This window comes from Hemiscyllium ocellatum, chromosome 24 (assembly GCF_020745735.1).
Source record: "Hemiscyllium ocellatum isolate sHemOce1 chromosome 24, sHemOce1.pat.X.cur, whole genome shotgun sequence".
NCBI lineage: Eukaryota > Metazoa > Chordata > Chondrichthyes > Orectolobiformes > Hemiscylliidae > Hemiscyllium > Hemiscyllium ocellatum.
This window is the reverse complement of record NC_083424.1, coordinates 15,582,951-15,610,628: the sequence shown is the minus strand read 5'-3', so window position 1 is coordinate 15,610,628 and position 27,678 is coordinate 15,582,951. Positions and strand designations below refer to the sequence as shown.

The 27,678-nt window shown below is 40.5% G+C and overlaps 1 protein-coding gene across 1 annotated transcript in view; it reads right to left on the bottom strand.

The window, feature by feature from the left end:
- LOC132827448 (protein phosphatase Slingshot homolog 1-like) overlaps positions 1-27,678 on the bottom strand; it is a 127,338-nt gene that overhangs the window by 79,861 nt on the left and 19,799 nt on the right. Inside the window, exon 2 of the mRNA XM_060844134.1 lies at positions 9,382-9,422. Coding sequence (XP_060700117.1) covers positions 9,382-9,422 — 41 coding nt within the window. The remainder of the gene's footprint in view (positions 1-9,381; positions 9,423-27,678) is intronic.

Here is a 27,678-nt window from a genome sequence, read left to right as displayed (position 1 = left end):
ACCATAATTTAATGCCAAAGTTAGAGGGTTATCAGATAAAAATCTTAAGAAATTTTACAAACATACAAATTAGCACATGACAGCCACTTGGCTTCTCGAGTTTGCTCAGCCATTCAAGAAGATTATGATTGAAACCTGAAATTAACATTATTACGTTTCCATGGCATTTTTAGAAAGAGACTTCCAAGGGAATTTCAAGAGTAGGGGACATATTTTTATGGTGAAAGGAGAAAGATTTAAAGAAAAGACATGAGGGGCACTTTTCATGAACTTTCAGAGGAACTGGTGGAGGTGGGCACAGTTATAACGTTCAAAATATTTAGATAAGTACATAAATAAGACATGTTTGGAGGGATATGGGCCAAGTGCAGGCAGGTGGGACGAGTTTAGTTTAGAATTAAGATTAGTATGGATTGGATGAATCAAAGGGTTGGTTTCCATGCTGTACAACTATGACTTTCAACTCTCTAAAAAAAAAGACCTCCTAAACTGTTTAAATTAGCGATACCTTATTATTAATCAGTGACCTTTAGTTCTAGATTCTTACAAAGTGGCTACATCCTTTCCACGTGCACCGTCAAGACCTCTCAGGATCTTACATTGGTCATTTTCTTGTCTTTAAAACTCAGCTGATCAGAGCCTAGACTGTTCAACCCTTCTTCATAAGGCAACCCATGTAAATCTCTTCTGAACTACTTCCAATGCATTTATATTCTTCCTTAAATATGGAAACCAATACCTCAATTCTCCAGTTATGATCTCAGCAATGAGTTTGGATTCCCAGCAGCTTCAGCATTAACATGCTGGACGCAGTCAGACTCATGGTTGCTGCAGCAGAGGCGAGTTTGAGTTCCCCGTGGCGTTTGCATCAAACGCAGACTCATGGAGGTGATGACAGAGGCACATTTGGGTCCAGCACAAAACTTGGCAGCAATGGTAGTGGTGGCATCAGTGAGGTAGGCCCAGAGCAAATTCTTGGCAGTAGTGGCAGAGTTGAGATTGGGCCAGTGCAGGATCTGGTGGCATCAATGGGGGATGCATTGGCAAGATCCAGTGAGGACTCATGGTGGCAGTAGCATTGGTGGAGGTGGGATGGTCCTGGAGACTGGCAACTCTTGCTCCAGTTGTGTGGCAAGACAACTCATGGCTGAGCACTTAACAAGGAGGACTAACACTGAACTTTCTTTTTCAGCCCTAATATTCTATGTTTTGGCTTATTTTTCTATTTTAAGATGGCGCTGGAGAGTGATGATACTATACAACACTTTTCAGTATATTTTGTAACAAAATACTCACAGCAATAAATAAATCAACTCAAATCAATGCCCTAAACAGCTCAAACCTCATGTCCCTACTTCTGTATTTAATTACCTCCCAAGAAACAACAATCTAATAGCCTTGCTAATTCCTCGCTGAACCTGTGTACTAACATTTTGCATATCACACAAAGATGAACAAATCCCTCTGCACCTCTGCAGAGAATTAGAAAGGGTAGACAGTGAAATCTTTTTTAAGGATGATGACATCTACTTGTATGAGGGGGTATAGCTGCAAATTGAGGGCTGATAGATTTAAGACATGTGTCAGAGGCAGGTTCTTTACTCAGAGGGTAGTAAGGGCATGGAATGCCCTGCTTGCCAATGTAGTTAACTTAGCCACATTAGAGCCATTTAAACAGTCCTTGGATAAGCATATGGATGATGATGGGGTAGTGTAGGGTGATGGGCTTAGATTAGTTCACAGGTTGGCGCAACATCGATGGCCAAAGGGCCTGTTCTGCACTGCATTGTTCTATGTTGTGTATTTAGATTTCCAAAAGGCACTTGGTAAGGTCGCACCCTTGACGAATCCATGTTGACTATTTCCCATCAAATTGCCGCTTACTAGATGATTATACATCCTGTTCTAATCCCAATTTCCCAAACTTTTCCTGCAACAGACGCAAAGTTCACTGGTCTATAATTATCTGGCTCATCTCTACTGCCCTTCTTGAACAAGGGTACAACATTTGCAGTCCTCCAGTCCTCTGGTACTAAACCTGTAGACGACGATGACTCCGATCAAGGCCAAACTCTCCAACATCTCCTCCCTAGCTTCCGAGAGAATCCTCGGATAAATCCCATCCAGCCCAGGGGACTTGTCTACTTTGCTTCTAGAATTGATAACACCTCCTCCTCACTAATCTCAATCCTTTCAAGTCTAATATCCCGCATCTCAGTCTTCTCCTCGACAGTATTCTCCTTTTCCTGAGTGAAAACAGATGAGAAATATTCGTTTAGCACCCCTCCGATCTTCACAGGATCCACACACAACTTCCCACTTCTGTCTTTGACAGGCCCTGTTCCTACCCTAGTCATCCTTTTATTCCTCACATACGTGTAGAAAGCTTTAGGGTTCTCCTTTATTCTGCCTGCTAAAGACTGCTCATGTCCTCTCCTTGCTCTTCTTAACTCTCTAAATCCTTCCTAGCTATTCTGTAACTCTCCATCGCCTCATTTGAACCATCTCGTCTCAATGTCACATAATCTTCCCTCTTCCACTTATCAAGAGATATAATTTCTTTGGTAAACCACAGTTCCCTTACCCTACCACTTCCTCTCTGCCTGACAGGGACATACCTATCAGAGACACACAATATCGGTTCCTTAAACCAGCTCCACGTTTCGACTGTGCATTTTGCTACCCCGTTCTATGCATCCTAAGTCTTGCCTTAACATATTAGAATTTTCCTTCTCCCATCTATAAATTTTCCCCTGTGGTATGCATCTTTCCCTTTCCATCGCTAAACTCAACATAACTGAATTATGGTCACTCTCTCCAAAGTGCTCACCTATCACTAAATGTACCTGGCCTGGTTCATTACGCAGTACCAGATCCAGTGTGGCCTCCCCTCTTGTCGGTCCTTCGACATACTTTGTCAGGAAACTCTCCTGCTCACATTGGACAAAATCCAATCTATCCGACGCACCAGAGTTATAGCATTTCCTGACATATAGTCTATTTTGGGGGAGTTAAAGTCTCCCGTGTTCCTTTCACTCCTGCCCAGAATCGATTTGCCAATCCTCTCCTCCACATCCCTGGAACTTTGTGGAGGCCTATCAAAAACTCCCAGCAGTGTGACCTCTCCTCTTCTGTTTCTAACCTCAGCCCATACCACCTCAGTAGATGAGGTCTCGTCAAAGCTCTTACAGCCACCGTTGTACTGTCCTTGACTATCAAAGCCATACCTCCCCTCAACATCCAGATTCCCCGTTGTCCACACAATATTATGCATTCAAAGAATTCAAATAAATAGACTGAAAATTATTTCCATTTCACAAAACCAGGTTGACTCTACCTAATTACCTCAAAACTTTTTAAAATGTTCTCCTAAAATGTCTTTAAAAATACATTCAAAAGTTTCCCTTTGATTGATGTTAAGCTATTGTACTTTCCTGCTTTCTGTTCCACTGCCCTCTTGAATAAATATGTAACATTTGCTATTTTCCAATCTCATAGGATCTTCCCCAAAGCTTGACAATGAAAAATATCTGATCAACTATCTCCTTATTTTCCATTATTAATTCCCAGACTCACTTTCTGTTGGACCAATGCTCACTTCATGAACTCTTTCCTTTTGAAAATATTTACAGAAACACTTAATTCAAGGACAAACTATCAAAACCCTGCTGCTGTTCACGTCACCCGCCCCCCCACCCCAGACACTTGGTCTTAGTGTGTTCCACAAAAGTAACAAATTTCTGTATCTTCAAAAACGTCTTTCTGTAACCAATAAGTGACTATAGTTTCAGTTTTCATTTGAATTGTTAAGGGTAAATGAATAATACAAACGCTCATTCTCCAATTTGGATTTCCAAATAAAGTATGCATAGCCCTTCTAAAAATAGGCTTTTTAAAAAAAATGTTTGATACTATCTTTAGCTTCTTTTAGTTACCTATGGATGGTAACAACCTAATTTACAAGTTAACTTTATTCCCCCATGTTGTCATAGTTGCCCTTAACTAAGTTTCAAATACTCGGCTTGACTCAACTGCTATTGTGAATACATGCATAGTGTATCAGATACATCATTGTATTGCCAGTCACCCTGCTACTTCCATTTTCTAGTCTTCCTTTTAAAATTGAGTTGATAAAGGAAAATTTTGCTGTGAAATAGAAATAGGTCTCCTGCAGCACGATCTAACTGCTGCGTAAACATGATGGTTCAAACCCTAAATGTGATTCTAGGAACTCCACTCCCTTTCCAATGAAGCCAACAACAACGCACAGAAGTTATAAATTGTATTATTAAAAACGGAACCAAACAAATATTGTCGTTAGGCTCGTGATCTCAAAAGTTGTTCACTGTAACCTGTGCATTTGCTGGTAAAATAAATCAAAAACAGGAGGTGAAAATATTTTTGCACATTAGAAGTTACAGATTTTGTTTTTTAAGTGAACCTACATAAGAGGTACATTCTGTACATCTGGTATTTTAAAAATAAAATTAGTGCACATGACTGGAATGATGTTACCACAGCCACAAATGCCAGCAATTTCCACTGGACAAACAGATTTGCTGTACATCTTTCCCCACCTAGTGGTTAAGAAAAGAAATGCATTACAAATTCCACACAATTTTAGTGATTTATGGGACTTACAACCATCAATATAAATGGAATTTCAGGAAGACATTTGAAATTGTCCCACAACTTTCAACTTTACGTAGTAACTTACGAGTACAGAGAAATACATCAAAATATCCTTGCAAACAGTTAGTTGGTAGACAAGAATGAGTAGCATTGCATGAGCAAATATCAAGTGAGCAGGCCCTGTTCAGGATATAGAAATTAGTTGTCGTATTAATTTAGAATATCATTGACTCAACATATGTCTACATATTGGGCTTTATAGAGAAAACACTTCAAAGCACAGCAGACTGGATATGCAAGCCCTCCTGTGGCACAGTGGTAGCGTACCTACTCCTAAACTGGGAGGCCCAGGTTCAAGTCCCACGAGGGCTTTCTGATTGGACCAGGTTAACAGCCCCAATCAGGGATCTCATTATGAGGTCCACCTGGCTGACCTAATTAAAATCACTAGTGACTACATGTTGTTGTTTCACAAAAGCATGTTGTATATATTTAAATAGTTTAAAACCTTTTTATTCGTTGCCTGAGCAAATTATGTTCGCAATAAGCTAATTATGTTTTTTTTAAGATTACGTACAGTGTGGAAACAGGCCCTTCGGCCCAACAAGTCCACACCGACCCTCCGAAGATAAATCCACCCAGACCCATTCCCCTACATTTACCCCTTTACCTAACACTATGGGCAATTTAACATGGCCAATTCACCTAACCTGCACATTCTTGTGCATAGTTGTTGTGCAAGGAATGTGGCTGACTTATTTTTAATACAGTTATTATAGGGGACTTTAACTTACCCAACATTGACTGGAAACGCTATAACTCTAGTATGTCAGATGAATCAATTTTTGTCCATGGTGTGCAAGAGGGTTTCCTGGCATAGTATGTCGAAATGCCCGACAACAAGCCACACTGGATCTGGGGCTTGGTAATGAACTAGGCAAGGTGTTTGATTTAGTGGTAGGTGAGCACTTTGGAGACAGCGACCATAACTTGGTTGTGTTTCGTTTAACGACGGAAAGAGGTAGATACAGGGGAACCTCGATTATCTGAACGTGATGGGTGGGCACTATTTCGTTCAGATAATCAGTTAATCGATTAATTGCCTTTCCTCTGGGGCTTTGAGATTTTAAAGTCTACTCCCCATTCAGGAGACTGCAGCAGCACAGCGCGCACAAGGGCCCGCCCCATCGCCCCCAACCCCATCCAACGCCTACCCGCCCCCAACCCCCTGCAACGCCAACCCCACCCCTGCACCAAGCCGTCCAACACCGCCCCCAAGCCCCCACCCCCAACTCCATCCAACATCGCACCCGCTCCGGTCCAACATCGCTTCCGCCCCCAAATCCGGCCTTCTCCGTCCCCACCCCCATGCAATGCCGCCCCCCCCTCCCCCACCCATCCCCCAACCTCACACACCCACACCCTCTCCAGGGCAGCTGGACTGGACACCAACAAGCTGCCTTTGTGAGGTAAGTCTCCAAATAGCGCATACACAGCCACAGCCACACACACAACTTTTTGACAGGTTCCACCTTTGCCCTTTACAGGACAATGTTGGAGAGACTATGTGGGGAAGAGGGGTTTCGGGTACACCCCGGTGTAGAACTCCAGGGAAAGTAAGGGGAGAGACGGCGGGCAGGCAGACAGATAGTCATTTGGAGATGGTGCCTGTTTAATCACTGTAAACAAAAGACGCAACCACAGATGGAAACACGTCTTTGATGAAGTGTTTCCATCGGGACTTCGTGATTTCCTTCGGATAATCGGTATTCAGATAATTGAAGTTCCTCTGTACATGTCACAGGACAATTATTATGCGGCTACGCAAGATTTAGGATGCATAGAACGGGGTAGGAAAATGCAGGGCATGGGGACTAATAGAAATGTGGAGCTGGTTTAAGGAACCTATAATGCATGTCTCTGATAGGTATGTCCCTGTCAGGCAGAGAGGAAGTGGTAAGGTAAGGGAACCGTGGTTTACCAAAGAAATTGCAGCTCTTGCTAAGCGAAAGAAGGAGGCTTATGTGATGTTGAGACAAGATAGTTCAAATGAGGCGATGGAGAGTTACAGAATAGCTAGGAAGGATTTAGAGAGTTAAGAAGAGCAAGGAGAGGACATGAGCAGTCTTTAGCAGGCAGAATAAAGGAGAACCCTAAAGCTTTCTACACGTATGTGAGGAATAAAAGGATGACTAGGGTAGGAACAGGGCCTGTCAAAGACAGAAGTGGGAAGTTGTGTGTGGATCCTGTGAAGATCGGAGGGGTGCTAAACGAATATTTCTCATCTGTTTTCACTCAGGAAAAGGAGAATACTGTCGAGGAGAAGACTGAGATGCGGGATATTAGACTTGAAAGGATTGAGATTAGTGAGGAGGAGGTGTTATCAATTCTAGAAGCAAAGTAGACAAGTCCCCTGGGCTGGATGGGATTTATCCGAGGATTCTCTCGGAAGCTAGGGAGGAGATGTTGGAGAGTTTGGCCTTGATCGGAGTCATCGTTGTCTACAGGTTTAGTACCAGAGGACTGCAAATGTTGTACCCTTGTTCAAGAAGGGCAGTAGAGATGAGCCAGGTAATTATAGACCAGTGAACTTTGCGTCTGTTGCAGGAAAAGTTTGGGAAAGGATTATTAGAGACAGGATGTATAATCAGCTAGCAAGCAAAAATTCGACTGCAGGTTGTCAACATGGTTTCGTCAAGGGCAGGTCATGTCTCACAAACCTCAGTTTTTTTGAGAAGGTGACCAAGCATGTGGATGAGGTTAGGGCAGCTGAAGTGGTGTACATGGTCTTCAGTAAACCCTTTGATGAGGTTCCACATGGCAGGTTGTTGGAGAAAATACGAAGTCTTGGGACTGAAGGTGATTTAGCAGTTTGGATTAGGAACTAGCTTTCTGTAAGAAGGCAATGAGTGGTAGTTGATGGAAAATATTCAGCCTGCAGTGCATTTACCACTTAAGGCAGAATACTGGGTGAATGGAAAGATTTTTGGTAGTGTGGATATGCAGAGGGATCTTGGAGAGGGATTGAGTTCTTGAGCCATAATGTCATGCTGCAACTGTACAAAATGCTATTGCAATCTCACTTGGGATATAGTATACAGTTCTGGACACCCCATTACAGGAAAGGTGTGGAAGCATTGGAAAAGAGGCAGAGGAGATTTATAGGATGTTGCCTGGTCTGGAGGGAAGGTCTTATGAGGAAAGGTTGAGAGAGGGTCTGTTCTCAGTAAAAAGGAGGCGGCTAAGATGGGATATGATAGAGACATACAAGATGATCAGTGGATTAGATAGGGTAGACAGTGAAAGTATTTTTCCTCGGATAATGAGGTCAGCTTGTACAAGGAGCCATAACTACAAATTGAGGGGTGATAGATTTAAAACAGGTGTCAGAGGCAGGTTCTTTACTCAGAGTGGTAACATCGTGGAATGTACTGCCGGACAATGTAGTTAACTCAGCCAGATTAGGGGCATTTAAACAATACTTGGATAAGCAAATGGATGATGATGGGATAGTGTAGGGGGAATGGTTTAGATTAGTTCACAGGGCCGAAGTGTCTGTTTTGCGCTGTATTGTTCTACGTACTATACTAAACAATACAGTCAGATGTATTTAATTTGCAAATTCACTTCCCTTTTTAAATTCAAATTTTACTGTGACTATTAGAGGAGTGGGACAAGGAAAATAATCAGTTCTCTTCTCCCACTTCAAACCATAACACCGCTTAACCAGAAGACTGCTACAAAATCGGTGCCTTTGATGTTTTTTCATCAACTGTTATGATTTATAAAGCTGACAACCAGGACTTTCCAACTTTGACAATCCTTGACAGCAGTCAACATCTTGGCATTGTTCTTAAATCTAATACCTATTTCCTCCTTTACTTCTCTCTTGCTCTGCTTCTCTCAATTTTAACAGTCACCAACGAGTGTTCTAGTTTCTCCCTCTTAGACGCCCAAAGATTTTTATAAATAATTTGGAGAAAGGAGTTGCACCCAAAAGGTTCATAATAGACAATACCAAACTGGGAGAAATGGCAATGAAGAATGTCAGCATAAGCAAGTGCAAAAAGCTTTTGACAAATGAGCAAAGAAATGAAGCCATTTAATGAAAGGAATAAAATATGCCAATATTTTGGAAGCACGTGTTAAACTGAAACACTGAATTGGATAAATTCAATCTTTAAAATTATAAATGGCTAGATAAATTATATCTTCAGCTATCTAGGAAATAAAAGTTGAAACTATGCATCCTAATTTAGTTCAGTCATTTGCAGTCAATTCTCCTTAAAATTGTATTTAACATTTCAAAAAAACTTTTAAGCCCCAAAATTTGTGTATTAACAGAGAATGTGAAAGAAACAAATGTGCAGACAATGGAAACTGTAGGACACATGAATTAAGACAGTTATGGACAGAGACACTACTTTATGGCCAAAGAATAACACTAGTCTGTTTAATAAATCAAATGCTTACAGATATTTTGGAGATTGAAACCCCAGTTTCACGTTTCTTTGCTTAGAATCAGTGATTTAAAATAACTGAACTCCTGCATTTATTACTCAGGATTTTACATTTCATTTACAGATGGCATTAAAATATTTTTTAAAAATTTGATCACAGGTTGAAGATATAAATGGTTGAAAATAAAATTTCAAGATAAACCTTTTGGAACCAGCTTTTCAGTGTTTGAGTGAAAGGTAAAAATCAACATACAGGAAATAAGTTGTACAATGCAGATCCAACAATTACCTCTGTTGTTGTAATCTACGATCATCATCACTTCCACCCTCCTGTAAAAAAAAGAAAAAAGTAACCAAGTTTCAAATTTCAACTTTGGTGATACAACAGAATGATTAAACTTGAACACAGGCAAGTCCATCTTATTGCCCCACAAAACTAAGTTAGGATTTGCTTAATGAAGAAGCCTACTCTGAAGACTGAGTTTGTGGAAATCCATTAGTCCTTCAATAAATACACAGAAGTCAAGTATATCAAAGCACTTCTGATTTTCCAAATTTACAGACCTCTTCCTGTAAAAATATTGACTCTACAGCATAGTGAGTGTTTTTCTATTTCCTCTGATTTCCAAATGAGCTAAAAAAAAACAGTAGCTTAATTTAATGGATACTTTTGTGCTATAAAATTAGGAAGTTCACCTGAAACAGCACAAAATCATTTCACATTAGTGGCTTACAGACAGGCATATTCCAATCTGGATTTATATTGTGTCTCACAGAGATAAAAACCATCAGAGTATCAAATTGAATTCTGCAAAATTAAAATCCCCATGAATAGAAAAGTTTAGAACCAATGAGAAAAAAGTATCCTTTGATCGGGACACGGTGTTTTACATTCTCTTATATGGATTACGGAAATTTGATGCAGGTTTTCTGAATAAAGGTTAGAAAAATCCATTTTTAAAAAAAAAAGTCATTAACGACGCTGAGGAAATATTGCAAAGGCTTGACATTATGATTTACTTATCTAATCATGTAGGACAACTTCTTTATTTTGGAAATCAAACTGGTTTACACACATGGGAAACTGATGAAAACAGAACCCAAAGAACTGCAGTTGCTGGAAATCAGAAACAAAAATAGAAGCAATTGTTGCAAGAACTCAACAGGTCTGGCAGCATCTGTAGAAAGAAAGCAGAGGTAATGTTTCGGGTCCAGTGACCCTTCAGAAGTAGGAAACTTCAGAACTGGGAAATTATGAATGATTTTTTTCAACACGCCACTTCACTTTTCCCAGGAGTCTGCATCCTTTCAGATACTCTCTTCAGAGACTCATTTCCTAATGTCCCTGTAGCCTTTTACATCCTTTGAAATTAAAAAATCATGGCAAATTATTCAAGTCAGTAAAAATTACAAACTGGTGAGAAATAACCTGTTGTTTTTCTGAAAGCCCACTTGCATTGAAGGTTTCAACCAGATTCATACCTTTTATATGGAAAAGGCAAATCCATTGTAAAATGGCTTCAGACCTTAGAATTCCTGAAATTGTCTTAAAATTACTCTTTGCGAGTGATAGTGTTACAGGCGTCAAGATGCTGAAAACTAAACTATCAGGGCTGGAAACCTTACTGGCATGAACCAAGTGGTGGAAAAGTATTTCAAAGAAAATTTACAATTAATCCATTAACGTAGTGGTGATGCAACTGAACTAGTCTTCAAGACAGCTAGAGTTTAGATCAGAGTGGTGCTGGAAAAGAACAGCAGGCCAGGCAGCATCCAAGGAAATCGACATTTTGGGCAAAAGCTCTTCATCAGGAATAGTAGCAGGGAGCCTCCAGGATGGAGAAATAAATGCGGGGGGGGGGGGGGGGGGGGGGGGGGCTGGGGAGAATTAGCAAAGAGTACAATACGTGAATGGGGGTTAGTGATGGAGGTGGAGGTGACAGGTCAGAGGGGAGGGTGGAGTGGAGGGGAAGGGACATTGGCAGGTAGGACAGGTCATGAGGACGGTGCTGAGCTGGAAGGTTGGAACTAGGGTAAGGTGGGACGAGGGGAAATTAGGAAACTGGTGAAGTCGACATTGATGCCCTGCGATTGAAGTGTTCTGAGGCGGAAGATGAGGCATTCTTCTTCCAGGCATCGGGTGGTGAGGGAGTGGCAGTGGAGGCAGCCCAGAACCTGCTACCTTCCTCCACCCTCCTCTCTGACCTGTCACCTCCATCCCCACCCCCATTCACCTACTGTACTCTTTGCTACCTTCTCCCCAGCCGTGCCACCCACCCCCCACCCCCCCCCCCCCCAACCCATTTATCTCTCCACCCTGGAGGCTCCCTGCTTCTATTCCTGATGAAAGGCTTATGCCTGAAACGTCAATTTTCCTGCTCCTCGGATGCTGCCTGGCCTGCTGTTCTTATCCAGTACCACTTTGATCTAAACTCTGGTTTTCAGCATCTGCAGTCCTCACTTTTACCTTCAAGACAGCTCGGCTAATGCTCTGGAAAGAGTTAAAAATCACACAACACCAGGTTATAGTCCAAAAGGTTTAATTGGAAGCACTAGCTTTCGGAGCGTCGCTCCTTCATCAGGTGGTTGTGGAGGACACAATTATAAAACACAGAATTTATAGCAAAAGTTTATAATGTGACGTAACTGAAATTATACGTTGAAAAATATGTTGATTGTTTGTTGAGTCTTTCATCTGTTAGAATACCATGATAGTTTCACTTCTTTTATATGTAAATCACAAAACTTAAAAGTTATATTGTCAGGTTAACTGTAACAATTGGTGTCAGCCAGATAATATGTTGAAGGTGTTAGCTTTCTGTGTTCCCTATCTGTGTCATAATGTTTAGACGGATTCTAATCTAAAAAGTTGAGTTAACAGTCTTACATGAATTCATGCAGTTTTTGAGCAAAGTACAATGTAACTCTGCAAATACAAATTCACCCCATACAAACGTATATGTGTGCATATGGGTTTGTGTGTGTGCGTGTGTGTCTGGGATGGGGGATTGTGAGTGAGTGAGAGAGATGTGTGTATGTGTATGTATGTGAGCGTAGAATGTCTAAATCCGAGAGAGGGCGCATGTGTGAGTGAGTGTTTCTGTAAAAGTGTGTTTGTGTCTGGGGTGAGGGGTTGTGAGTGTCTGTGAGAGAAAGTGTATATGTGTGTGTGTAAGTGTAAAGTGGTCTAAGTCTGTGAGAGGATGCGTGTGAGAGCGTGGGAGTGTGTGTGTCTGTAGGAATGTGTGCACGTCTGTGTATATGCGTGTCGGTGTATTGTGTGTATAGGAGTGCATATGTGTGTGTGTGTGCGCGCGCGTATAGGAGTGTCTGTGTGTATAGTGCAATGTTGTGTGACATGAATTCAAGGTCCCGGTTGCAGTAACAGAAGTAGCCAAATCTTGTATATATGCTTATATGATTAAAAAGCTGCAACATATGAATCTGCACACTGGTATGAATTTCAAAGAAATTCAGAGACAGCTATCAGGGCACAGTCAATTCTATTGCTTGTCCCAATCTTTTATTTTATCCATTACATGAAAGAACGTATAAATGATTTAGCCACAAGTTATTATTAGCACTGAAGATCACAATGGAAAAGTCTTAAAATGATAGTACTGTAGTTTCTTACTTCAAATAGGAAACAATACAACACTAATCATGACAAAAAAAGGTTTTACTCAAGATAGTTTGGAATACAAGGAAACGCATCCTTGCATTATACTGAAAATGAAAATGCAATTTGTAAGCTAAATACTGTAAGAGCAAGAGCTGCTTTGTGCTATTACAGTCATGTCAAGTAGTATTAGCAAAACTACTTGTTAACTTGCTGAAGGATCCAGCAGGCAAGATTAGTCCCGGGTGATAATGAATATTAATTGATTCACCTCGCTGATTTGGAAACAGAAAAACTGTGGTGGTTATAGCAATAACAAAGCTTGGTTAAAAAAAAGATAAAATATCTGCAGATGCGGGAATCCAAAATAGACAGACAGGAAGCTGGAAGAAGGGTTATAGCTGAAACACCAACTTCTCCACCTCCTGATGCTATCTGATTTGCTGTGTTCTTCCAGCCTCCTGCCTGTCTATTTTGGTTAAAAAAAGAAAGCAGGCATGTATTGATAGAGAATGTGAGAGAAGCAAATATGCACATTATGGAAACTGTAAGAAACTTTTTTTTTTCTCCAAAAATAGTAATTGAGTGAGAAACTTAGCAGGTGTGGAAGCATCTATAGAGAGAAAGTATAGTTAATATTTCAAGTAGAGAAGTGGGTGATGTTGGGTGCGCATTACCAAGGTAAAGGTCAACTTTGCTAATGTAAATAAGGAAGATTCTAATTTATGAACAGTCAGACTGCATTTGACAAGATATTCTTGCAATTTGTCTGTGTAGATGGGATTATAGTTTGCATATGGGGTTGTGATATGCATGGAGTTGTACTAAATTATGCCTTTGAGCACTGAAGTCCTGCTGTCCTTCTTCAGAACTTTAGTTTCTCCAGCAATATCTGTTTTTGTTTTCATATTTCCAGCAAGGAAATTATTTTTTTAAAAAAGTGGACCGATTTTCTAATTATATACAGCAAGGCAAACAAAACTAAATTAAAATACACAGCTTGCCTTGCCTAAAATGCTTATCAGTAAGTAACTGTACTTGTTAACAAGACCTGCACAAAGCTAAGTAGAAAACTCGGAATCACTGTAACCTGACCAGAAAACAGACCTATGTGTTGTGTGATGAGCAGGGAATCATGAACAGCATATTTCTATTGCTTATAATGTGCAAACCAAAGGGCAAAGGCAACTAGAAAGCTGTATATATTAGCAAAGTAGTTGAAAATAAATTAGAAAATGCAGTGTCTTAGGTTTAAGTAGAACTAATGAGGAACATACCAAGTGAGAAAAGATGATAAGACAGGCAATTCTAACAGTTAAAAACCTCTCTACATCACCCAGAATGAGTTAAGTACTTCAAATTTGGAAAATAACAGCAATGATTATTTGAATAGCTAGTTGGCAGAAAGGAATGCTGAAATTACAGAGCTTTGGTTTATTTGCAAAGGAAGATATTTGTTTCTAAAAAGAAACTAAAAATGTTCAGTTTCACATGGAATGGGAAAATGAATGTTTGCTTACAACTATAAAATATATAAGCGCTCGCTTTACATATCACCAAAAGTACATCGCAAAGTAAAAAGGACAATTTGGAATAGCCACACAATTAGCACAGTATATTCAAGATATTTCCTTGAATAGCATGTTTTGGACAAATAACGTTGATGCACTGAAAGCTGTTTTTGAAAGCACAACAGTCACTTTTTTCTCTATGAGCAGAAGGTAAGGCCTTCGCTGAAGCATTATGCCATGTTTGCCACCTTGTGGCAAAACACAAACCATTCACAGCTGGCAAAGTATTTAAAGAAACAAAGACTAAAGTGTTCTTGAGAAGATTTGCAGCTCAGGTTGTGGATGAAGCGTAGACTTGTTTGCTGAGCTGGTGGGTTTTCTGCAAACATTTCATTGTCTTGCTAGGTGACATCATTAGTGCATCTTTGATAAGGTGGTCTGTCCCGCCTGGTATTTATGTGTATTTGTTGGTACTTACAGTTCTGTATCCGAGTGGTTTATATTCGGGATCCAATTCAATGAGTCTATTGATTAAGTTCTAGATGGAGTGTCAGGCTTCAAGAAATTATCTAATGTGTCTCTGTTTTGCCTGGCTAGGATGGTTACATCATCCCAGTTGAATTTGTGTCCTACGACGTTATCTGTGCGGTTGAAAAGGAGTGCGCGCTGGCCCTGTCTGGCAGTAGCAAGCTGAGGTATGTACACTCGTATGGTCGGTTTTCTTCCTGTTTGATCCATGTAGTATTTTCCACAATCTTTGCAGGGTGTCTTGTAGATAGTGTTTGCCCTGTTGGATGCAGGGATCAGGTCTTTAAAGCTTTGGAGGAGCTGGTGGAAGGTGTTTACTAGTTTGTGGGCCACTAAGATTCCCATGGGTCTGAGTAGTTGGGTAGTTATCTCTGATACATCTTAAATGTATGGTAAGGTCGCTAGCTGGTTGTGTAGTGTTTTCTGGGTTTGTCCCGTAAGCACCGGAGGATAGTGCTGTTAGAACATAGAACATTACAGCACAGTACAGGCCCTTCAGCCCTTGATGTTGCACCGATCTATGAAACCAATCTGAAGCCCATCTAACCTTCACAATTGCATTTTCATCCATATGACGATCCAATGACCATTTAAATGCCCTTAAAGTTGGCAAGTCTACGACTGTTGCAGGCAGTGCATTCCATGCCCCTACTATTCTAAGTAAAGAAACTACCTCTGACATCTGTCCTATATCTATCACCCCTCGATTTAAAGCTATGCTCCCTTGTGCTAGCCATCACCTTCCGAGGAAAGAGGCTCTCACTGTCCAACGTATCTAACCGTCTGATTATCAAGTAAGTCACCTCTCAACCTTCCCTCTAATGAAAACAGCCTCAAGTCCCTCAGCCTTTCCTCATAAGAGCTTTCCTCCATACCAGGTAACATCCTAGTAAATATCCTCTGCACCCTTTCCAAAACTTCCATATCCTTCTTATAATGCGGTGACCAGAACTGTACGCAATACTCCAACTGTGGCTGCATCACTGTTTTGTACAGCTTCAGTATGACCTCAGGGTTCCGAAACTCAATCCCTCTACTAATAAAAGCTAACACACCATATACCTTCTTAACAATCCTATCAACTCGGATGGCAACTTTCAGGAATATACATGGATAAGGAGATCTCTGCTCATCTACAGTACCAAGAATCCTACCATTACCCCAGTACTCCGCATTCCTGTTGCTCCTTCCGAAGTGAATCACCTCACACTTTTCTCTATTCGCCACCTCTCAGCCCAGCTCTGCAGCTTATCTATGTCCTTTTGAAACCTTCAACAGCCTTCAGCACTATCCACAACTCCACTGACCTTCATGTCATCTGCAAATTTACTAACCCAACCTTCTATACCCTCATCCAGGTTGTTTTTAAAAAGGACCAAGAGCATGGACCCAAAATTAGATCCTTGTGGTACACCACCAGCAACTGAACTCTAGGAGGAACATTTCCCAGCAACCACCAGCCTTCACATCACCAATTTCTAATCCAAACTGCTGAATCGCCCTCAATCTCATGCCTCCGTATTTTGTGCAATATCCTACCATGGAAAACCTTATCAAATGCCTTACTGAAATCTATGTACACCACAACAGCAGCTTTACCCTCATCCACCTGTTTGGTCATCCTCTCAAAGAGCTCAATAAGGTTTGTGAGGCATGACCTACCTTTCACAAAACCGTGTTGACTATCCCTAATCAATTTTTTCGTTTCTAGATAATTAAAAATGCTATCTCTTATAACCTTTTCCAACACTTTACCCACAACCAAAGTAAGGCTCACTGGTCTATAATTACCATGGTTGTCTCTATTCCCCTTCTTGAATAAGGGAACAACATTTGCTATCCCTCAGTCTTCTGGCACTATTCCTGGAGACAATGATGACATAAAGATCAAAGTTCAAAGATCGGCAATCTCCTCCCTGGCTTCCCAGAGAAACCTAGGATAAGTTCCATTCTCCCCAGGGGACTTATCTATTTTTGCACTTTCCAGAATTGTGAACACCTCCTCCTTGTGAACCTCAATCCTATCTAGTCTAGTATCCTGTATATCTATTCTCCTCAACAACTTTGTCTTTTTCAAGAGTGAATACTGACGAAAAATATTCATTTAGCACTTCCCATATCTCCTCTGACTCCACACAACTTCCCACTGCTGCACTTGATTGGGCCTAATCTTTCTCGAGACATTCTCCAATTCCTGATATACCTATAGAAAGCTTTAGGATTTTCCTTCATCCTATCTGCCAATAACTTCTCATGTCCCCTCCTGGCTCTTCTTCACTCTCTCTTTAGGTCTTTCCTGGCTAACCTGTAACTCTCAAGCACCCTAACTGAGTCTTCACATCTCATTCTTCTTCCTCTTGACAAGAAATTCAATTCCTTAGTAAACCATAGCTCCCATGCTTGACAAGTTCCTCCCTTCCTGACAGGTACATATTTATCAAGGACCTGCAGTAGCTGTTCCTTGAATAATCTCCACATTTCAATTGTGCCCATCTCCAATAGTTTCCTTCCCCATCCTATGTATCCTAAATCTTACTTAATTGCATCGTAGTTGCCTTTCCCCCAGCTATAACTCTTGCCCTGCAGTATATACCTATCCTTCTCCATTGCTAAAGTAAACATACCCGAACTGTGGTCACTACCAAAGTGCTCACCTACCTTCAAATCTATTGCCTGGTCAGGTTCATTACCCAGTACCAAATCTAATGTGGCCTTGCCCCTTGTTGGCCTGATTACCTACTGTGTCAGGAAACCTTTCTGCACACATTGGTCAAAAACTGACCCAACTACAGTGCTTGAATTATAGTATTCCCAGTCAACTGTTGGGGTACCCATTTCGTTTATGGAACTGGTAGAAATCCAGCACCATACCAATAATATCCTCACTGGGATAAAGTTCACTGAAGAAGAGGATAACAACAGCAGACTCCCCTTTCTGGACATATTAGTGGAATACATACCTTTGTTGGTGAATTCCAGACCAGTGTGTACAGGAAGAACACCCAGATTGACCAATAGTGAACTATAACAGCAACCACCCCAACGCTCACAAGTGGAGATGCATTAAGGCATTATTTAAACATGCAAGTTGTTACAAAAACAAAAACACTGTAGCAGCCCAGAACTCTAGAACAGATTGATTAGGACCCTTACAGTGGAAACAGGCCCTTCAGCCCAACAAGTCCACAACGACCCTCCGAAGAGTAACCCACCCAGACCCATTTCCCTTTGACTAATGCACATAACACTATGGGCAATTTAGCATGGCCAATTCACCTGACCTGCACATCTTTGGGCCATGGGAAAGAAACCAGAGCACCCGGAGAAAACCCATGCAGACACCAGGAGAATGTGCAAACTCCACACAAACAGTCGCCCAAGGCTGGAATCGAACCTAGGTCCCTGGCGCTGCGAGGCAGCAGTGCTGACCAGAAGGTGGGACAGGAACACCTATTCAAAGGATTTAAATGAAACAGGTACCCAACAGCACCATTCTCTAGTACTTACGGAACAAACCTAAAGAAGAAAACACTACATGACCAGACACGATAGTGACTAAACCACACATCAAAGACATATCAGAGAGATAACTACCCAACTACTCAGACCACTGGGAATCTTAGTGGCCCACAAACTAGTAAACATCTTCCACCAGCTCCTCAAAAACGTTACAGACCCGATGCCCACATCCAAAAGAACACACGCTAACTACAAGATGTCCTGCAAAGACTGTGGAAAACACTACATAGGTCAAACAGGAAGAAAACTGAACATACAATTGCACAAACATCAGCTTGCTACTGCCAGACATGACTAACACTCACGTTTCCAACCAGACAATGAAGGATACAAATTCAACTGAGACTTTTGCCTAGCACTGGCAAAGCAGAGACACGTCAGAGAATTTCTTGAAGTTTGGCACTCCCACCAGCACTTAATCAATAGACACTTTGAGTTGGACCCTGTATACAAACCATTCAGATACAGAACCGGAAATACCAACAAACCAGGTGGGACAGATCACCAACACCTAATCAAAGATGCACTGATGATGTCACCTTGGGAGGCAATGAAACATTTGCAGAAAAACACAACAGCTCGGCGAGTAAATCCACAACTTCAATGACTGTAGCCTCTGACTCTTTATTCAAAGATTTAAACCAAAGAAGAAATCAGAGCATGTTACTTGGTACTTCTACAGCATCAAGACAAGATTAATCTTTAGCCAAGGAGGTTTTTCAGGACCATGAATGCTGCTCACTGCAGTTCAACGGATCTGTATGATCAATATTTTCTGAGGGACCTTCTCACCCTTTTTTCGCTGAGAGAGAAAAGGGGTGAAGATATCCACAAGTTCAAAAATGTGCAACTCAAGCAATTGGCATTCATCACAACAGATAGTGCACAAGCCATACCAGGCATAGATTTGTCGCATTTTGAAGAAATAATACTGATTTTCTCTTTTTTTTGTCAATTACTCCTACATAATCACCAGCAAGTAAAAGTTATGGACTTTTCTCATGAAATGGAAGCTAAGATTGTAAACCATGTTCAAGTAAGTGCCCTTTTGCATCTTTTGTTTAAATTCTTGCACAACAAACTTTATGCTGACAATGTTGAACTAATCCTCCATGCTAATATGAGGTGATTAAGACAAGGGAAGATTCTGAAAAGGTATTGATATCTAATGACAAAAAACACCACTTCTTTAAAAATCAAAGATTGAAGTATGCAATGAGCTATCAGGAAATATGTGGATTCTCGACTTTGGATTCATTATGACATAAATGTTAAAATTGAACTTGAACTGCAGAGAAAGGACAGAGATTTCACACTTATGAACAGTCCTTCAATAATTTAAATTGAAACTGGATCTGTAGTTCTCCCAATTAAAAAAAAACATTTCACACTTCCTGAGTTTGGAGAAAATACTAGAAACTAAATCAAAGATAAAAAATGGTTCCATACAAGTACCTAAGTGCAACAGAGGAAATTAGCAGAGGAATTCAATGGGCAACTTCAGGATTAGATGTAATAGAACAACAAATTGCTAATCTTGCCTTAAATCCATTCCTTCAAGTAGACATTAATTTGTTAGCTATCAAATTCTATCAAGTGTTTGAGTTATAAAGCAGTGGAGTGGATATGGAGATAATTTGTATACAAAATCATATGGAGCTGAAAGTCAGATTGTGAATCAATAAAGATAATCAAGTCCAAACTGCATCCGTCACACAGATAGACATTTGATGGAGTGTTTATGATTAGCATCTCGAACTATTACCTCTCTCCCCTGACTTTAAGGCGATGGTCAATAGTGTTTAGTCACAGGTGATACACTGATTTGGTGAGTAGAAGAAAAGAATTAATAATTATATATACTTGGTTTTAGATTGATGTAGCATTAAAAATAAACTGTTTATTCTATATTGAATTAAGTGTAGATCCTGGGTGAAACTTAAATTCCAACAATGATCTTGTGCTTCATAAGGGTGAAGACTCAAGCTCTAGAAGAAATAAAAGAAAAACAACTTCTAGACAGTAGTCTAGAAAAGAAAAGAACTGTGGGGAAAAAGCAGGCCGGTGGGACTAACTGGTAGCTTTTTTGGAGCGACAGCATAATTATACAGGGCTGAAAGGCTTCTTTCTATGCTGTACAATTTAAAGTATTAAATTGTAACAAAACTTCCACATCATTATAAACATATAAAACTGTAAAAACACCCATGTCCAGATGAAATGCTGTGGGAGGCAAGAGCGGAGATAACAGGGGCCTTGACAATTTTCAAGTATTTTCTGGGCACAGGAGAGGCGCTAGCACAGGGACCAGGTTTTGGTTCTGCCCTCGGGCATCTGTCTGTGTGGAGTCTGCATGTTTTCTCTGCGTCTACGCGGGTTTCCTTCCATGATACGGGGATGTGCAGGCTGGGTGGATTGGCTGTGCTAAATTGCCCACAGCATGCAGGGCTGTGCATGTTATCCTTGGGAAATGCAGGGCTATGGGCTGTACAGGACATTGGTTAGGCCACTGTTGGAATATTGCGTGCAATTCTGGTCTCTTTCCTATCGGAAAGATGTTGTGAATCTTGAAAGGGTTCAGAAAAGATTTACAAGGATGTTGCCAGGATTGGAGAATTTGAGCTAAAGGGAGAGGTTGACTAGACTAAGGCTGTTTTCCTTGGAGTGTCGGAGGCTGAGGAGTGACCTTCTAGATGTTTATAAAATCATGGATAGGCTAAGTAGACAAAGTCTTTCCCCTGGAGTAGGGGAGTCCAGAACTAGAGGGCATATGTTTATGGTGAGAGGGGAAAGATTTAAAGAGACCTAAGGGGCAACTTTTTCACGCAGAGGGTGGTACGTGTATGGAATGAGCTGCCAGAGGATGTGGTGGAGGGTGGTACAATTGCAACTTTTAAGAGCCATTTGGATGGGTATATGAATAGGAAGATTTTGGAGGGATATGGGCTGGGTGCTGGAAGGTGGGACTAGATTGAGTTGGGATATCTGGCTGGCATGGATGAGTTGGACTGAAGGATCTGTTTCCACGCTGTACATCTCTATGACTTTATAAGACAACTATCGTGATCTAGTTATGGGGGCGGGGGGGTGGGGGGGGGGGATTGGTTTCAGCCAGTCAAATATAGGTCAGAGTTTAAAATCAGTAGTAGGCAACATTTTGGAAAAAATTCAAAGGGACAGGATTGAACTCTATTTGGAGATACAAGGATTAATCAAGGATAGCCAGCATCTCTTTACTACAGGGAGATCAGAATTAAAGACCCCTGGAAAACAGTACCTTAACATGACAGAATTTAGCATTCAGTTTATGGGGCAGAACATGGGTTGAAAACAACTGTGCTATGCTTAAACAAGGGTAACTACAAAGAAATGTGGGCAGAACTAGCTAAAGTGGACAGAGAAAGGAATTTAATAACACAGGCAGTTGAAGAACAATGTCAAGACATTTTTTTAAAAATATACTTCATGGCTCACACCGTAGATATATCCAGTGAGGAAGAAGGAGATAACTTACCTGGTTAATCATGGTTGGCTGAAGACTTTCATCAAATTGAAGGAAAACATATACAATGTGGCAAAGATTAGTGGCAAGCCACAGAATGAGGAAGGGTTTGGAAAGTTTAGAACAAAAAGAAAAGTAATTAAGTTTTTGGTAATATGTTGATTTTGTGCCTAATTTGAGTAGAATGCACTGTATCCACTATAGAGGCTATATCCTAAATCAAGTTGTTACAAAAACAAAAAGTGGCATGGTCAACAGAATGCCAGGCAGCCTTTGAAATGCTGAAAACAATTTCAACAAATTAACCTGCATTAACTGCACCTAACTTTAGCAAACTGTTTAAACTAGCAGCAGACACTGGCATTTTGGGGACTGAAGCAGTTCTCTAATAGGATGAGGAGGCTGGAATGGAGAAACCAATGGGTTATTTTTCTAAGAACTTGAATCAACATCAGAAAAGATATTTCCCTATAGAAAGGGAGGCATTTGTGGTGTTGGCAGCTCTTCGACACTTTGAAATTTGAGGCTTTGGTTTTTATGAATCATTGTCCGTTAACTTTTAAACTCTGAAATTGTTCTGTTAGAGTTCATTACCACAGTCTTTCAATATAGAAATTGTACAAAAAAAACATTATTGCTGATGTTTATCCTGAATGTAAACTATGGAAACTTTAAGAAAGTAACCAAGGAAGCTGCATAGCGATTAAAAGTCCAGAGGGAGGAATAATTCAGAGGCTGTGAGCTTTGTGTCTCGTTTGTTATTATGTTACTTACTTTGTCATGAAATGAATTATTGAAATGATATTTCATTTTTTGGGGCCATTTTGAGACTGTCACTGTTTTCTTTATTTTTTGCATTGGAACCGAGACTTGAAGTTGAGAATTAAACTTTAAACTTTAAACTTTGTGCAACAGCTTGTTTTGGAAAGGAGGAGAATATAAGTGAATTGCTATTTGTTTATGTGAACTGGTCTAGAAACATATTTGCAGTTTAATTATTACCCTAAGTACAGTACAGACATTTTAGCACCAAGGTGGTCTATCAAGGGCAGATTAGTCAGTTGATCACAGATTAGAGAGAGATAAGACAGAGGCAAAAAAAATGGGGAAACCAGTTCTGTTAAGGATTTTAAAGCTGATAGCGCGTTTTGAGAAAAGCTTTTGAACTGTGCTGCTGAGTTTTGCGCTCTCTCTCTCTTTTTGATTTTCATTGGTTGTGGACTTGTTGGTTTTCTATTAAGAAAATAACCCTCTGCAAATGGTTTCTCTTCCTCCTGTAGAAGTTCACCCCAACCTCCTTCTTAACGTGGCATATCAAAGGTTCTGAGACATAACAGTAACTGCTGTTAGAATTATTTCCAAAGTAGCTGTTGAGGAAGATTTTCCTCTGCAGATTATGCATCACAATATCATAGGAACTGAAATAACTCCAGAGAGGCTGGTAGCCTGTCACCAAGTCACCCTTTATTTACACATGGAGAGTCCTTGACACTGATCCAGCTCCTTCAGAGCTAGCTCTCAGAGTGAACAGAAACTCAGACACTCCTGCTCTTTTTTCCATTACCCCCAAACTACCGCCTAACTGCGGTAGTGTTTATTTTTCCCTTCGCACCCTTGTTGTGTGCGTGCAGGTGTGAGACACAGTGAAAGACACAAAGTGCACGAATCTTTATTCAATTTCCACCACCAGGAAGAAACACCCAAGTAGCCAGTGACAAGCAGTGCCCTTCACATCAAAGGGCAATGCTGCATGATCAAACAGTGAAGGGGAGGGCAGGGATTAAATCAAAATAGAATTGGACAGGTAAATAATACACTCCACTCCCTGTGGCGTCCACCTCTCCCTGAATAACTCAAGGGTGTTGGTGGACACCGCGTGCTCCTTCTCCAGAGACACCCGGGCTCTAACATAACTGCGGAAGAGGGACAGCTGTCGACCCACTCCTGTTTTCTGTCAGGCAGGGCGCCCTGACTGGATCAGATTAACAGCCCCAATCAAGGAACTCAGTGTATGAAGTAGACCTAGCTGACTTCATTACAAACACTGCAGAAACATTCTAATCTTGTTTCAGTTTTATGGAAGACTGACACATCGTAACAAGGTGGAAGTAGCTAATTAGAATCATAGAAATGTACAGCATGGAAACAGACCCTTCGGTCCAACCCATCCATGCCGACCAGATATCCCAACCCAATCTAGTCCCACCTGCCAGCACCCAGCCCATATCCCTCCAAACACTTCCTATTCATATACCCATTCAAATGCCTCTTAAATGTTGCAATTGTACTAGCCTCCACCACTTCCTTGGGCAGCTCATTCCATACATGTACCACCCTCTGCGTGAAAACATTGCTCCTTAGATACGCACTCCACTGTTCAGCGATACATGAATTCAAACTGCAAAGGCAGTAACTGTATAGGTTCACTGCTCTGTCAGTTTCTTTCTCTCTCTCTCTCTCCTGCACTGACCTCACCATGTGCTTCCTTTGTCTGTTCTTCTTCCTTTTAAAACTGCTGTTGTTTTGACATTTTTTTAAAAAAGTTCCAAAACAATGCAACAGCATATAAACAGTAATTGCTGCTCCTGGAATTCGAGGAAATCGCCTCCAGCACCTAAAATACCTAAAAAAAAAAGCAGCTGTTACAGCCAGAAACTTTACCCATCCTCCATCTTAGATTATCCAGAATCCTGCTTTAAAAAAGCAATAAGTCAGCAATTAAATATTTTGCGATATTTACGTTAATTGATTTTAATTCGTTATAAAACCAACACTGACAAGCCTTTTTGATGTTATTTGTAAAATGGGGCAATCTACAGATAATCATAGGTCAGAATTTTCATGGACTTGCTCCCTACAGCTTGGGTTAGTTTGTAATTTGCAAGATTGGGTGGCAAAGTTCCATTTTGGGATCCGTTGATGGAGGTTGAGGGGTGACCTTTGTAGAGGCATTTAAAATCATGAGGGGCATAGATAGGGTGAATAGATAGTCTTTTTTTTCCTGTGGGAGGTGCTATCCAAAATTAGAGGGTATAACTAGAGGGTAAATCTTTCTCCATGACCCTTGATATAATTAGGGCCATGGAGAAAGATTTAAAAAGGATTTAAGAGGAGGGTAACTTTTTCATGCAGAGAGTGGTGCATGTATAGAATGAGCTGCTAGAGGAAGTGATGGAATTTGGTATAATTATAACATTTAAAATGATTTGTATATGAATAGGAAGGGTTTAGAGGGATATGGTCCAAATGCTAGAAAATGGGACCAGATTTTATTGAGAATATCTGGTCCGCGTGAACGACCTGGACCAAAAGGTCTGATTCAATGCTGTATGATTCCATGACTCTAATTACAGCTCATGCTCTGGCAAACATCTGACATCAGACACTTAAATCTGAGACATTTACAACAATCTGTACAGAAAAGATGGTAACCTGTTACATGCTGTAAGTGATTGCAGCATTGGACTGTACAATTAAAGGACATTCCATTTTAAACCTCCCGGTGTTCCAGTATTCTCTGCCCAATAATTATATTCCTACAGTAATTAGTGAATATTTGTGACTGACTAAAAGACTCAACGGGGCTCTTTCACATGAGCTTATCTGATCTCTTGCCTAAGGAATGCTTCAAAGTACAAGAGCAATAAATGTGTCAAGAGATTCTTTAAACCCATATAATGAACTAATCATTTAAATACTGAAAATAATTTTCTTTTTTCGTTTGTGAGTAAAAAGTACTTCCTGACAGATCCAAACCCTCAAGCACATTACATTTTCCCATAATATCTATTTTTACCTATCATTTTACTGCTTGGTCCATGTAATTTTGAGTGAAAATTAAGTTTATTGCAAAAAAAAAAGCACATTTGGTAGTAACTTAGAAAATATTCAAAGGTGCTTCGTGGAGGTACATTCAGATAAACATTATTGTCAATGTGAAGACAGATGTCCACATATTTGGTCTTGAAGCAGAATTTAAACAGGACCTTAAAAACAATAAACAGATTTATATACAGGAAAACCAAGAATGTGGCCTTGAGCCTCCTCTGCACTTGGATATAGGAAACATGGATGAAAGAAGCACCAGTCAGAGGAATGAAGAGTTTGTCAGGGGATTATATGAGTTTACACAGGTTGGAAAGGATAGGCCCCCTGTGAAGGTATTAAAGAAATGTATGAAAATGTTACACATAAGTTACTGTGAGATCAAGAGCCATTATAGGCCAGTAACGCCAGGAGCAACTTTTCAGCAGAATTTGTTGCAGATTAGGATAGAGGGAAGAAAGCTTTTGATTAACTGCCACTTACAGAAATAGAGAATAAGTAGCCACAAAAGTTTTGGAATTGACAAATTTGGATTACAAAGTTAAAAATCACACAACTCCAGGTTATAGTCCAACAGGTTTAATTGGAAGCACTAGCTTTCGGAGCATCGCTCCTTCATCATCAAGCCGAATCTGACAAAGACATCAAACAGTGTAACACAAGTTAATGCAGACAGTGTTACTGAGGTGTAAGTAGGAAGTCCTTGCGATGGAAAGGGTGCTTGACTGGGAGTTCAGTTAGATATTAAATAGGATGATAAGACTGCAAATAGTCTGGATTGACCCAAGGCAGCAGTTTGGGACAGGGATGGAATTCAGAATATCAAGTCTCCTCTGAAATTCCATGAGATCATGGCTGAACCTCAATAACTTTGCTGCCTTTTCACCATATCCTCGATTCCTGTAATGATTAGAAATCTAACCATCTCAGCTATGAATATACTTCAAGTTCCAATCTTGGGAAAGAAGTTCACAGATTCACTATCCTCAGAAGAAATTTGTCCTCATCTCTGTTCTAACTAGTGAACCCTTACTCTGAGATTATGTCCTCAACTTCTACACTCACCAAAAAGTAGAAACAACATTTCCATTTCTATGTTGTCAAGTGAACTTGTACAAAACATTAAGGTCAGCTCTCATTCTTTTAAACCCCAACGAATATAGACCCAACCTACTCAAACTTTCCTCATATGAATATCCCTCAATAACTATAAATCAACCCAGTGACCATTCTCAGGACTGCCTCCAATGTCAGAGTGGAAAATGTGCTGCTGGAAAAGCGCAGGTCAGGCAGCATCCCAGGAGCAAGAGAATCGACATTTCTGGCATGAGCCCTTCTTCAGGAATCTTCAGGCTCATGCCCGAAACATCGATTCTCCTGCTCCTTGGATGCTGCCTGACCTGCTGCGCTTTTCCAGCATCACATTTTCAGTTCTGATCTCCAGCATCTGCAGTCCACACTTTCTGCCTCCAATGTCAGTACAGTATATGGTGACCAAAGCTTTTCACAATATTCCAGGTTTAGGCCAACTAGTACCTTAGAGTTTTAGAATGACACTATTCCCTGTAAAATAAAGGCCACAAAAGGCCAACGTTCATTTGCTCTCCTGATTAACTGCTGAATATGTATGGTAGTTCTTTTGTGATTTATGCACAAGGACCTCCAAATCTCTCTATGCTATAAACAGTCTTTCTCCACATAAATAAGTTAAATCCTCTATTATTTCTGCCAATACACAACCTCACATTCTCCCACATTATATTCTATTTGTCAAGATTTGCCCATTCACTTAATCAAAGTATACCCTGCTGCAGACTGTGCCATCCTCACCACTCGCCTTTCCAAATATTTCTATGTTTTCTGAAAACTTGTCTATATTTCTTTCACTTCCTTCATCCAAGAAACTAACAAACATTTGTAAATAAATACAGTCCTGTGGCACTCCACTAGTCACAAGTTGCATTCCTGAAAAAGGTTTTAAAACTTTCCCAACCTTCTGGCTTGCCACTAATCTTTGGTCATAGGAATAGGTGTAGACCATTCAATCCGATGAGCCTGTCCCGTCATTTAATGAGATCATGG